Source organism: Patagioenas fasciata, chromosome 7, assembly GCF_037038585.1.
Source record: "Patagioenas fasciata isolate bPatFas1 chromosome 7, bPatFas1.hap1, whole genome shotgun sequence".
In the NCBI taxonomy this organism is placed as follows: Eukaryota; Metazoa; Chordata; class Aves; order Columbiformes; family Columbidae; genus Patagioenas; species Patagioenas fasciata.
In genome coordinates, this window is record NC_092526.1 from 7,321,603 (window position 1) to 7,333,811 (window position 12,209).

The following is a 12,209-nucleotide window of genomic DNA, read 5'->3' on the forward strand; positions in this document are numbered from 1 at the left end:
GACAGTTACTGAGTAAATGCTGTCAATTTTATTACCTAAGTAGGAAGCGCTGACTCAAAAAAAATAAACCCAGCCTTACTCCTGCACCTCCTGATAGAAAAAAGGCCATATCTCAATGGCATATGGCAAACCTGGCTGCCAGCACTAAAAAATGTTTGGAATTCTAGGGTGAATTTTCAGGGAAACAGTGGGACGAGAGATCCAAAAGGGAGAAATGATGGGAATGCACATCACTGAATTTGGGTGACCTCCCTACTTGCTGAACAACAGATCCAGTCACCAATTTTGAGAGGAAGCAGAGACAGGAGCAATCCCTGGCATGCAGATTCAAAAACAAGTATACAAGCTGAGGTTCAGCACCCATATGTACAGACTTTACTTCAAAGCTGTTGCAATAAAACTAAAACATTTGTGAGCTCCAGGCTGCTAAACTGAGCTAAACAGGAAGAGCTGTTGCTCCTACTCTGCTTTCAGTGCCACTTTTTAGACACAAAACAAGTGGGAAAATGACCTAAAGAAATTATTTCAGCAAGCTCAGAAGCTCACAACATATGAAAAATCAATACCTACTACCACATCCCAAGAAAGGAATTAGAAGAAATGTGTCAAAACAATAAAGAAAACATGACACATGCTAGAATACTTTCCTATATCCCAAGCACACAGTTCCATGGACATCATTTCAACACAAGATTGATCAAAAACTGGCAGGGCAGAAACACAACATCAAAATGCACTTTCCATTGTGTAGAGCAAACAGGCTTAATGTACATAAACATAAGTGGGTGTATTTTGATCCGGTTAACTCTGGGCACTGCTGGTAGCAGAGGTATGAGGACATGGTCTGGTGGACCTATTTTGAGTCACAGAATAACTCAGGTTGGAAGGAACCTCTGGATTCAAAGCTAGACCAGGTCACTCTGTTTGGTCTACTAGTGTCCAAGTAGCTATACTGTGTTTGCTCTAGTAGGAGAAGCAATGCACAGTCCCACATTAACTGTATCTGTACAGCGATATGAAATAATGAGATTGTGAAACTGCACACATGTATACATGAATATCTGAACTAGAGTGCCTGACTTTATCCCTGTGCTGACAGGAATACGGCATACTGTTAGTACCGTACACAGAAGCAAATCCTGTCCTTAGTAATCCAGACTGAACTGTGATAGTTTGTAATGGAATTTTACAGCATAAAAAAACATCGTAAGGAACACATCTCCTAACTAAACAGAAATGTATCTGAATGCTATGAAAGCCAAAATCCTACCAGGTTATAGTAAAGAAATTATTTGTGATATAGTTAGGTCGGTTTTTGTTTGTTTTCATAATTCTGATCTGACCGCAACTCTGGAAAACAAAAACCACTTCAGCATGTCTCCAGAAGTGTTCTGCTATATAACCATCACAGATAAAACCTTTAGCTTTAGTGATATGCAAATGAAGACATGTTTGTTGAAAGGATTAACAAAGTTGTTCAAAGCATCTTTTTAGTCTACTCTACTTCCAAACAAACAATAAACGGTCCACATGCAGTGAGATTTGCTAACCCATAAACATAGCCAAATGGAGGAAGAAGATCAGAACCTTAATGAGTTTGGTCCCCTTTGAATTTTAGCTGATCAGTGTCACCAATAATTTCGACAGGCTCTAAAATAAGCACTTTCTGTCTTCAAAGTGCCTTGCAAACATCAACCAATTAATCCCTACAACTCTCCTCTGAGGTAGGTAAGTAGGTATTGTTATCCCCATTTTACAGTTGGGTGAACACAGTCAGAAGGGTTAAGTGATTTGCTGCAGGCCACAGACGGAGGTGGGATTAAAACACAAGACTATGATTCCTTTTAGAGGACAGCACTTTTTTTTCCTGCTGACTTTTCTGTGCTGACTTTAGACATCTTGGCCTTGTGGTGAGACTTAAAGGAAACAACATAAATTCTCCTTGTTAAAAGCAAGCAACCATAAAGAAATCTGCCTTTCAAACCAGTGCTGATAATGTTTTTGTTGCCTTGTACTGATGTAAGGCTTTTCCTTTAATTTTGTTCTCATATTCAAATATCATTCCTTATACAGAGAGACTTGTTCCTGTGGTAATGCAACATGCTACCAATTGAAAGATATGTCCTGCTCCTTTGCAGATTTCGCCTTTCTGCTTTCACATTAGTAACTTTAGGTGGCATCCTGCCCATAAGGTGGGCAGACATGCTCCTTCCAGGACCAGGGTAACAGTTGGTAGCTTGTTCCACTCCAGCACAGACAGAAAGAAATGGAGACAGGGAGCTCTGAGAACCAAGAGCAAAGCCATTAACTGAAACCCAACTCCGCAAACCGCTTGTAACCATTCTAACAGGCGTAAGATTGATACCTTTCCCACTTCAACAGAAAGATAAGATGCAAAAGGCAGAGTATATCCTTTTCCTTTCTATGCATACAACTTTGGGGCACTTGAAGACCTGTTTGTCATGAAGTCAATTCTATGTATGGTAATAAACGTTCGAGTTTTATAAGGAAAACACTTTTCATCTAGTGGCAAGCAAGTCCGCAACAGCAGATGCCTGGAATTTATTTTTAGAATAGAAAAATCCACTACTCAAAGTTAATGTTTTCCAAACCTTGAGCACAGTTTCTGTTATTTTTTCAGAAGACACTGCCCCCACTTTCAGAAGCCTTCCAGTACTGGGATTGACATATAGAGTGAAAACCAGTGAATATTTGAAAATTGTTCACCCCCTATTATATAGCACAGTAATTTCAGTCATATTGCTGGTGATCTGTTTTTTAGACACAATCATTGATGTGTACTGAAAGGACAGCTCCATTAATGCTAAAAAATAAGGAATAGTTCATTAATACGCTATTGGAATTAATACACTACAGTGGTATTAATAGATGACATAAACCAGGGCTCATATCTCCTTTGTGTTGGCTCTTGCCCACATTCAAAGGTGCCATCAAACTTTTATTAGCTAGAAGTTTACTTTGTTAAAGACACTTGTGAAGCCTTGAGATTAAGTCAGTCATTCAATATAGTTAAATAAAAGGCAATTTATTTTTCTGCTTCTGTGGTAGAAGTGTATTTTTCCCATTAGAAAAGTTTATTAGAAACTACTTTGCTCTTGAATGACCAGCACTTACGTCTCTTTTTAGAAGACAAAAATAGGTTAATGATTCACAACCTGAGGGATTGTATTGTTAGCATAACTGTTTAAGAGCACATAGGATTTTGAATCTCAGAGGGCAAGTTTTTTGTAACAAAAACGTGTATTACATGGATCAGGAAGAGTCTGATTTTCACAGTAATTCTGTGACCAGGAGAACATGTAATGCAAAACATAAGCTTGGAAATTGCCATTTGCTAGCTCTGTCTTAAGGAGATTTGTAGCTGACGCTGAATTACATGCTCTGCAGAAACAGCTCCCTTCTTTTATCACTTTGGAAATCATTAACTTGCCCTCGATGGTCCTCCGTGCAACAAAGGAAGTTTTCACATGGCTTTTCTGATAGAGGAAACAAAAGAGATCATAGATAACAAAACAGCAGTGTGAATGATAGTTTTAGAGGACCTCCAGCCAAACACGTCTCAATGACATCTCATCAGATAGGGTATCAATCCCCAAATTTCTCACCACTCAGCACTACTATGCTTCAGGGCTAATCCATGGAACTAGATCATTCCTCAGTTCCGAATTTCTTACGTTATCTGGGAACACAAATAACTGAGTACCTGTCCCATATCCCACTAATTAACAAAATCAGTTCTCACATGATGCGCTTTGCTATCACAGGTCTACCCACACAGTAAAACAGAAGTGCGATAGCATTTGCCTACTTGGGCTGTAATTATCCTTGCATTTCCGTGCATCAAAACCCCACAAGTCAATGCACTCCACGCTATCCACCCCAATAAATAATCACCAACTCTCAAACTTGTCAAATAGGCCCAGAGTTCATGTACATATATATATATATTATTTTGCTCATCTGCAGCCATTGCCACAACCCACCTGCACTACAAGAATATTTTAATGTCCTGCACTGCATGCATGGAGAAAGAGCAATGTTTAATCTTCTATGCTGCTCTGAGATGAGAATATGTTCTCCATAAAAATACATCTGCCACCCATATGAATTTCTGGCAAGGACGGATCCAATTTTCCCTGAGGGTTCATCTCCCCTATATGGAGCTCCATGTCCTGATTAGTTTTTTAGCACCTGTTCAATATGCATATTTCTGAAAATTCGGTTTGCATGTTTGCAAGTTCAGTAGGCTGGGGAACCTTCCATGCAGCGTCACATTGCTGTAAACTGCACAGCAACTGCTGGTGCCATGAGTTGGGCATCCTCCGTAAGTGATAGAGTGAAAAATGATTATGTGCATACGATCCTACTCATCCATATATAAAAATCCCTCATCTGTTCATTTATCTGCCTGGTCATCTAATATGGGCTGCAGGTTACTTGAGGCACATATTTTCCTGTTTGTATGTCTAGAAAGTAGTGAACATATCACAGGTTCCATGGAAAATATGGAATGAAGAGCAATAATTACAATCTTGTCGCATTTGCTTTTAAAGAAGTGCAGCAGAGTAGAACGATGGCAATATATGCCTCATCTTAGCATCTAAAAATGGGGATTCAGCAGAAGATTTTTACTTCTCTAGAATTCTAGCATGGTATCCCTCTCAAGTTTTGGGTTTTTTTAATATAAACTCAAAGTAGAACTGAGTTTTCTGAAGACTGCTAATTCCTGAGTTATAATTGCTTAAAGTTGGCTTTTAATGCAACTTCTGTGTGATAGTCTAGACCTGCTGACAAAATATTAATTACAATGAAATTACGATGTAGTTAAAGTACACAATCGCATATCTTACATACCATGTTTTTAACAAAGAGAAAGATAATCAGTGTTATTAATCATAACCAAACTCACAAGCACCATAGGGCATGAGAAGGAGTTCTAGAGTTTTTAGGGGAAGAGTAAGAGAGTGACTCTTCTCAAATATCTGGAAATATTTGTATCTAAAACTGGCAGCAAACTCGAAGCATGTAAAGTGGTAATACGGACATTTAAGAATAAAACTTCAGTCAAATTTTCATTGTATTCATCCCTTGAGGCTACCGGGGTAATCTGAGCATATTTTTATTACATAAAGAATGCACTTCTCACCTCTTCTTCTTTCCTGTTCAAATTCCAACTGTAAGGAGTAAATCCATATAACTAGATAAATTATTCCCAACATAGTTACTCACTATGGTGTGAGCAGTGAGACTGAGGGGGAATGACAACATGCTATTCTAATCAAAATCTGTTCTGCAGATCAGTTAAACTGCATGTCAACAGTACTGCAACCCCAGAGACAACTTGAAAGAAAATCCATTATTCTGGAGTTTGGTTTGGTTTGGTTGGTTGGTTGCTTTTTGTTTTTTTTACTTTATATTTGTTTTGGTTTTCCCTTGCAAACCTATTTTATGATTGCTATTTTTATCCTAGATATACAATTTCTGTGTTGTGGGACTTTTTTTTCTTCAGATTATCCAACTACTGGAAACAGATCATTACCAAAGATATTCACCCTTAAGACTAAAGAAAAAGACAAGCAGCATTCCTGATATTAATGGGCAAATAAAGAGCTCACTGTCTGCTATTTTTAGATTACAAGATACTAAGCATGAAAACCCATGGTTTTAAATTAAGTTGGCAGCACCATTATTACGACAATGTTTTCTTTTCTTCCTGATTTCTATTGTTTCCTTGTAATGTTCCAAAGCTTTTTGGAACCATCATCCTATCTCAGACACGCTGGCAAAGCACCTGCAGCTCCTCCTTAGACTTCACACCCAAACCACAGATGGCAGAGGAGTTCAGCAGGCAATCAGCAGCCCACTCGGGTGGGTCTGCAGAACTTCTCATCCCTCAGGAAGGACCATGCCCTTAATTCCTGCATCTCAGGAAACTCTCTTCTCAGTAGGGATGGGAGACAACTCCAGGGACTGAGTTGACTGTATGTTGAAGGGTATGCAGGACCTCTCCTCTTCCTCGTCCATCACGATTCCTGAACCAGTGACTTCACCCGGAGCTCGCCCGGGGTACCCATGGCAACACGGGGCCCGACAACACACTTCAAAGAATTTTTTGAGGGGAAATTCAAAAACCCAATTGTATGAACACATCAAACAGAGGGTGGCAAATACCCCTGTGAAGAGCAACGCCCCCGTGGGCGCTCGGGGCAAGTGCAGTTCCCAAGCCCTGGCGCTGCAGACAAAGGGCGGTTCGAGGCGCCCGCCCGGAGCCCGGAGCCCGGGGCCGCGGTGACACCCGTCGGGGAGGAGCCATTCGCGGGCTGCCCCGGGGGCGGGGGGGCAGCGGGGGAACTTATAAGAGCCGCGTCCCGCCAGAAGAATCGGGGCGGGTGTTTGGTGCAGCTGCGAGTGACGGTGCTGGCAGAGGCGCGGCGGCAACAACTCGAAAGCCCGAGACCGTTAGATGGCTCACAGCATGGACAACAGCCTTGACGGCCTGGATGTAAGTGTCGGGAGCTGCGCCGGCCGGCGGGGCCGCGCTGGCTGCTCGACGCCGCTGCTCCGCGGCAGGGGCACGACAGCCCCGGCTCCCCGCAGTGGTCGCCCATGTGCGCGCTGTTTGCAAACAAAGATGCCCTCGGCGGAAAGAGCGGGTGTCGGAGGGGAGGGATCGCCCCGAGCCGCGGGGAGAGCGGGACCGGGACAAGGCGGGGGTCGCGGAGCCGAGCGCCGCGCTGCCTCCGGCTTCCCAGCCCACGTAACTGCGGGGGTATGCGGGGCGCAAACGGGCAGGGCTCAGCCCTGGCCTCTTGATGCTGCTGTGCCTGGCTGCAGCGCTTCGGACCCTGCTGGAGCTGCAGCCGCTGCTGGACTCCCGCTTCTTTCCTCGGGCTTTGCTGCTTAGCCGTCAGTTGCAGTGACATGTGGCGCCTTTGTGGACTGAAAAACGCCGGCAGGGCAATTAGAGACACGGGAATGATGAGGGGGGATACAAGCGAAGAAGTTTGGAGTGATGTGACGCCAGGGATGGCATCCCTGAGCCCCGGCGCCCCCTCTCACCCAGGGCTACCGGTGTGCGGGGAGCGGCGGCAGCGCCCAGCCGGACCCTCCGGCCGAGCGGTGTTCCCATGCAGAGCCCGCTCTTCTGCCACGGGCTTTTGAGAGTAGTGAGGAGCAAACTGGAGATCTCTGGCAAGTTCCAACTTTAATCCGCAGTCAATGCCCTCCCGGGGCTGGTGCATCCCTGTGTGAAGTGCTGCGGATCCTCGGGGCGCGTCCCGCGCGGGGGTCAGGGGTTCATGGTACACGGGGCATGAAAACTAAAATCTGAAAACCCGAGGAGTTGTACAAGGCCAGGTGGCACTCGCCCGCCTGCATTGCTTTGCAGCGTGGTGGCCAAAACCGTTGGTGGTTTCCTGATGTGCTTTCATGCCCTCACCAGAATTTCGCTTCCTTTTTCCACTGCTGCACTTGGTTCGCAGACTGGCTCAGCCCAGCACCAGCCCGCGTCACCCCTGCCCCGCCACCGCAACGGGTGGGGAACAAAAGGAGGGAACGTGGCTGGTCGTGATGACCCTCCATGGGGTATGAGTTCCCCTGCTTAAGGTCACCTCTTCCTTTCTTTTCTTTATGGGCTTTACGGTTTTTTTCCCCGTCTCTGTGTGTGGAGCTGTCAGTTGCTTCTCAGCAGGGAATTCTTGCCATTATTTATCCTTTATTACATCAGCCGAGGGTACCTTCTCTGTTTCTCCTTGACCCCATCCAGCTAATGAGAAGGGACTTTGAGGCAGCAGTATTACCATCTAAACTTTTTTTTTTATATAATAGCTCTCTGTTGTAAGAGTTAAATGTCATGGGTAACATTCTGTGCAGACTAACCTCTTGCATCCAGCACTTTGGGGCTCCTCCATCTGTAGTACACATCTAAATTTGAGCAGTGAAGTGTCCAGAACCAACAATATTTCTGGGAGTAGCCATTATTGTTCTTTTCCCTTTCATCCCTGGCCTTCCTTACAAGACCTTAGTCCTTAAAGACAAAGGAATTTTTTTATCTTGTTCTTATTTGCTGTATCATATATATATTTCAAAATTATTTTTTCATCTGTTTTTCAAAACGTTTGCCTATTAATGATGATGGAGACTGTTCAGGCAACTCTTAACATACTGATATATTGAGTGAGTTTTTGCAGCAAAGCTAACTTCTAATTTTTTTTTTTCCTTTTAGCTGTCTTCTGGGTTCACCATTGAATTTTCTGATAATGGCACAGATGAGGTTGGTTCAGGTGACTATGGGGACTATGGAGAGCCATGCTTCCAGCATGAGAATGCTGATTTCAACCGGATCTTCTTGCCAACAATCTACTCCATCATCTTCCTGACGGGAATAATTGGCAATGGATTGGTTATTGTTGTTATGGGCTACCAGAAGAAACAAAGGAGCATGACAGATAAATACAGGCTGCACCTCTCTGTGGCTGACCTCCTTTTCGTCATCACCTTGCCATTCTGGTCTGTGGATGCGGCCATAAGCTGGTACTTCGGGAATGTTCTGTGTAAGGCAGTTCATGTCATTTACACAGTCAACCTCTATAGCAGTGTCTTGATTTTGGCCTTTATAAGTTTAGATCGTTACCTGGCAATAGTCCATGCTACCAACAGCCAGCGACCACGAAAGCTGTTGGCTGAGAAGGTGGTGTATGTGGGCGTGTGGCTACCAGCTGTGCTTCTGACAGTGCCTGACATAATTTTTGCCAGTACTAGTGAAGTAGAAGGAAAGTATCTATGCGATCGCATGTATCCTCATGAGAACTGGCTGATTTCTTTCAGATTTCAGCATATCTTGGTAGGACTTGTCTTGCCTGGTCTAATAATCCTGACTTGCTACTGTATTATAATATCTAAGCTGTCACATTCAAAAGGCCACCAGAAGCGCAAAGCCTTGAAGACAACGGTTATCCTCATCCTCGCCTTCTTTGCCTGCTGGCTACCATATTATATCGGCATCAGCATCGACACATTCATCTTGCTAGGAGTCATCAGACATCGTTGCAGCTTGGAGACGATCGTGCATAAATGGATCTCCATCACTGAAGCCCTGGCATTCTTCCACTGTTGCCTGAATCCAATTCTGTATGCCTTCCTGGGTGCCAAATTCAAAACATCAGCACAAAATGCCCTGACATCAGTTAGCAGAGGATCAAGCCTCAAGATTCTTTCAAAAAGCAAACGTGGGGGACATTCTTCTGTTTCTACAGAGTCCGAGTCTTCAAGTTTCCATTCCAGCTAACGCTGCTCCTTGCCATCTTTTTATAAATAGACACTTTAAAGTCGGGCAAGATTTCAGAAAAACAAGACTGACCATAATGTACAGATTTATTTACAGTTGGAATTTTATATTGGTTCTTTTAGTTTTTGTGAAGTTTAATTGACTTATTTATATAAAAAAACTTTGGTATTGATGAATACTGTCTAGGCGGGTCCTGTGGACAAGTGGTTAGTTCACAAAAGTTTTAGTGCTTGTATGTATAGATATGTGAACTAAACACTTCTGGATTGTAGCAAGTGACTGTTAAAAGTTTAGAAAACATTCCTTTGTTGTTTATATGTAAATGTTTTCAGTGTTGCTGTTAAATTCTTAAAAATTTTGGCTGGACTTTTTTACCTTACTACAAGATGTTTGGTTTACAATAGCTTAACTCTGCTGTAGAAATGGCACTTATAACCAAAGCCTCCTCTGTTACATGCTAGGGATTTTTTCCCCATTCTCAGTAACTGATGGTTTGCAAAAAAAATTCTGTTCAAGGTAAATAAAAGTATAAGACAAAAAGTTATTTTGAGTGGTATTTTCATTTCTGGTTATTTTTTTTTTCAGTGCTTTTGTTTACAATTCTCAATGCACAATAATTTCTTTGAAAATTGCTGGGCTCTTGTATGAAAAGCAGGAAAATGACTTTCAGTACTTAGTGATTATTCAGTTGACACCTGTGAGTCTCAAGTCATTTGTTTTTTTCACCAGAATACATTCATTCCATGAAAACCAATCTATATAAGCAATTGCTAAAACTTTACAGCCTCTTTATAAAGTCAATCCTACATTTCTTCTGCCTTTTGCTGTTCTTCTAAATTTCGTTTCACATGGTAATAGTAATTAAGTAGTTGGATCAAAGACCATTTTGCTATTTGATTTAGCATTTGAACGAGAAATAGTTATTGGTGTATCTGTGGAAGATAAGTGTTTTTTCTCTGGAGTTTGCCCTACCCTGTCTATATCCACATTTTCTTAGGATAAAACAATCTTCTTAACATTATTTTTAAAAATCCAGAATGTGTACCAATTCTCTTTAAAAATATGCTTTTAGTAGAAACCAGCCAGACTACAGAAATTCCAACAATTAAAGTTGAAATCCTATTTGTCTCAGTCACAACTTCATGTTAGTAGAGTACACTCAAAAGTAATGAACACCCAGGAGGACAGAGCTATTGTGAATATTTGTATGTTCCTACACAAAAAAAAAACCAAACATAACTGTTACTGTCCTGTAAATATTTAACAGTTTGGAAGGCAAAAAAAAGTAAAACCCAATACCTATTAGACACACAGAACTGAAATAAGCAACATGGATATTTCAATATTTCCCAGAAAGAAGATGTTTTCACATCACCCTAGTGATTTTGTGAAGCATGTACTACTATGTTAAACTACACATTCAATTGCATGGTTTGTTCTAGCTATAAATGCAACTTCCCTACTCCAGTCAGGAGGCTGCAACCTTGGCTGCACCCTGCATGCTTTTTCCCTTGCAAAGGTGGTAGAAATCATCTGATTCTATGTTGAGCTGACTCAGTTTGCTGAATCAGCACAAAACTAACCCAGCAGAGAAAAAAAATCATTTTCCAGCAATTTAGTGAATTTAGTGAACTGAACGAGCCCAGTGAGGAATCCAACAAGCACCACAAAAGTGCAAGACCCTGTAACCTGGAGCCAGGCACGGGGAGAGAAAAGTGAGCAAAGAAGAGGAAGGTCTCCTTTTAGGTCAGTTCAGCATTCAACCCTAATGTCTTATCTTCACTCAACGTAATATAAATTAACAATAGAAAAAGATGCATTGTCAAGAAACAAAAGGTCTCACTTTCATCAAGTTGTTCCTTGTTAGAAATGTTGAGAAATGAGGAAAACGTGGTGTAGGAGCAGAACTTCTTAAATGGTTTATTTTTGTTGCTCATGTGTGTTTTCTTAATTTAGTGAGGGTTTCCCCGTGAAGAATTTGTTGTTCTAAATGATTCTGATTTCCACCCCAGCCCAATCAATCACTGTGATTTAATTGCACTTATACTTATTGGCTATCAACACACTGTTGCTTATTTGTTGAGGAAATAGTTAGAGCCCTCTGGCATTAACTTCGATTATTCCCATTACACTTTACCATCAGCCAACTGTTACTTCAAGCAGAGAGTAAGCAGGAAAGAGGGTGCACGACAGAATAAACTCAGCAGTCCATGTTACTGCCAAAGACCACTATAAAAGGACACTTTGAACAAACAACAGAAAGCATTTGTGTAGAAAATAAATTAGCAAAACTAAAACATAACCCAAGCCCCAGAGGAATGAGACCTTCATTAGTTTTATAAAACTGTCATTGTTTTCAGCAGAATTAGTGAAACTATGGGCAAAATAATGTATTGGAAAGAGGTTGCAAGATTATTAGGATTTTGCTTCAGCAACAAAAATTAGTAAAAAGCCACATGTATTTCTTTTGAAATAGCTTTATATATCTCTAAATAAGAATATAACATATTTTTACTCTTTACAGAGCAAATATTTGTAAAAATAATTAAGTTGCCATGAGGAAACATAGTAAGAAATTATGAAGCCTGTTCTGTCCTTTTACCTCTGAGTAAGTGACAGCAAATTGGGCAAATTTCTCTCAGTCACTGAGCAATTCCAAATACAACCTGCAAAAAATCGGAATTTATTTCCCTTCAAAACAAAACCACTTTTAAGCTGATTTTTGTTGAGGCTCTGACTTTTGACATCTTTGTGAATGAAAAGTAGTCCCAGTAAATGCATTTCTCAAAGTGTAAATTCAGTGACAAAGGTGAATAGACCTAATTTTGTAATCTATCCACTGAATAAGTCCACATACATCAAGAACTTTCCAAAGCTTTCAAAGAAATTTTCCAAGTCTTTT

At 41.5% G+C, this 12,209-nt stretch overlaps 1 protein-coding gene and 1 long non-coding RNA gene across 3 annotated transcripts in view; one reads left to right on the forward strand and one right to left on the reverse strand.

Moving 5' to 3' along the window:
• LOC139828395 (uncharacterized) overlaps positions 1-12,209 on the reverse strand; it is a 109,230-nt gene that overhangs the window by 58,711 nt on the left and 38,310 nt on the right. The gene's annotated exons all lie outside the window — the stretch shown is intronic.
• Positions 6,385-9,851, forward strand: CXCR4 (C-X-C motif chemokine receptor 4). The gene is made up of 2 exons (XM_065841535.2): positions 6,385-6,523; positions 8,246-9,851. The coding sequence occupies exons 1-2, from the start codon at positions 6,485-6,487 to the stop codon at positions 9,305-9,307; spliced, it is 1,101 nt and encodes a 366-aa protein (XP_065697607.1). The 5' UTR covers positions 6,385-6,484; the 3' UTR covers positions 9,308-9,851.

Coding starts and splice junctions, on each gene's coding strand:
- CXCR4 (XM_065841535.2), top strand. CDS start 6,485: ATGGCTCACAGCATGGACAACAGCCTTGACGGCCTGGAT. Junction 6,524..8,245: donor ACAGCCTTGACGGCCTGGAT/GTAAGTGTCGGG, acceptor TTTTCCTTTTAG/CTGTCTTCTGGGTTCACCAT.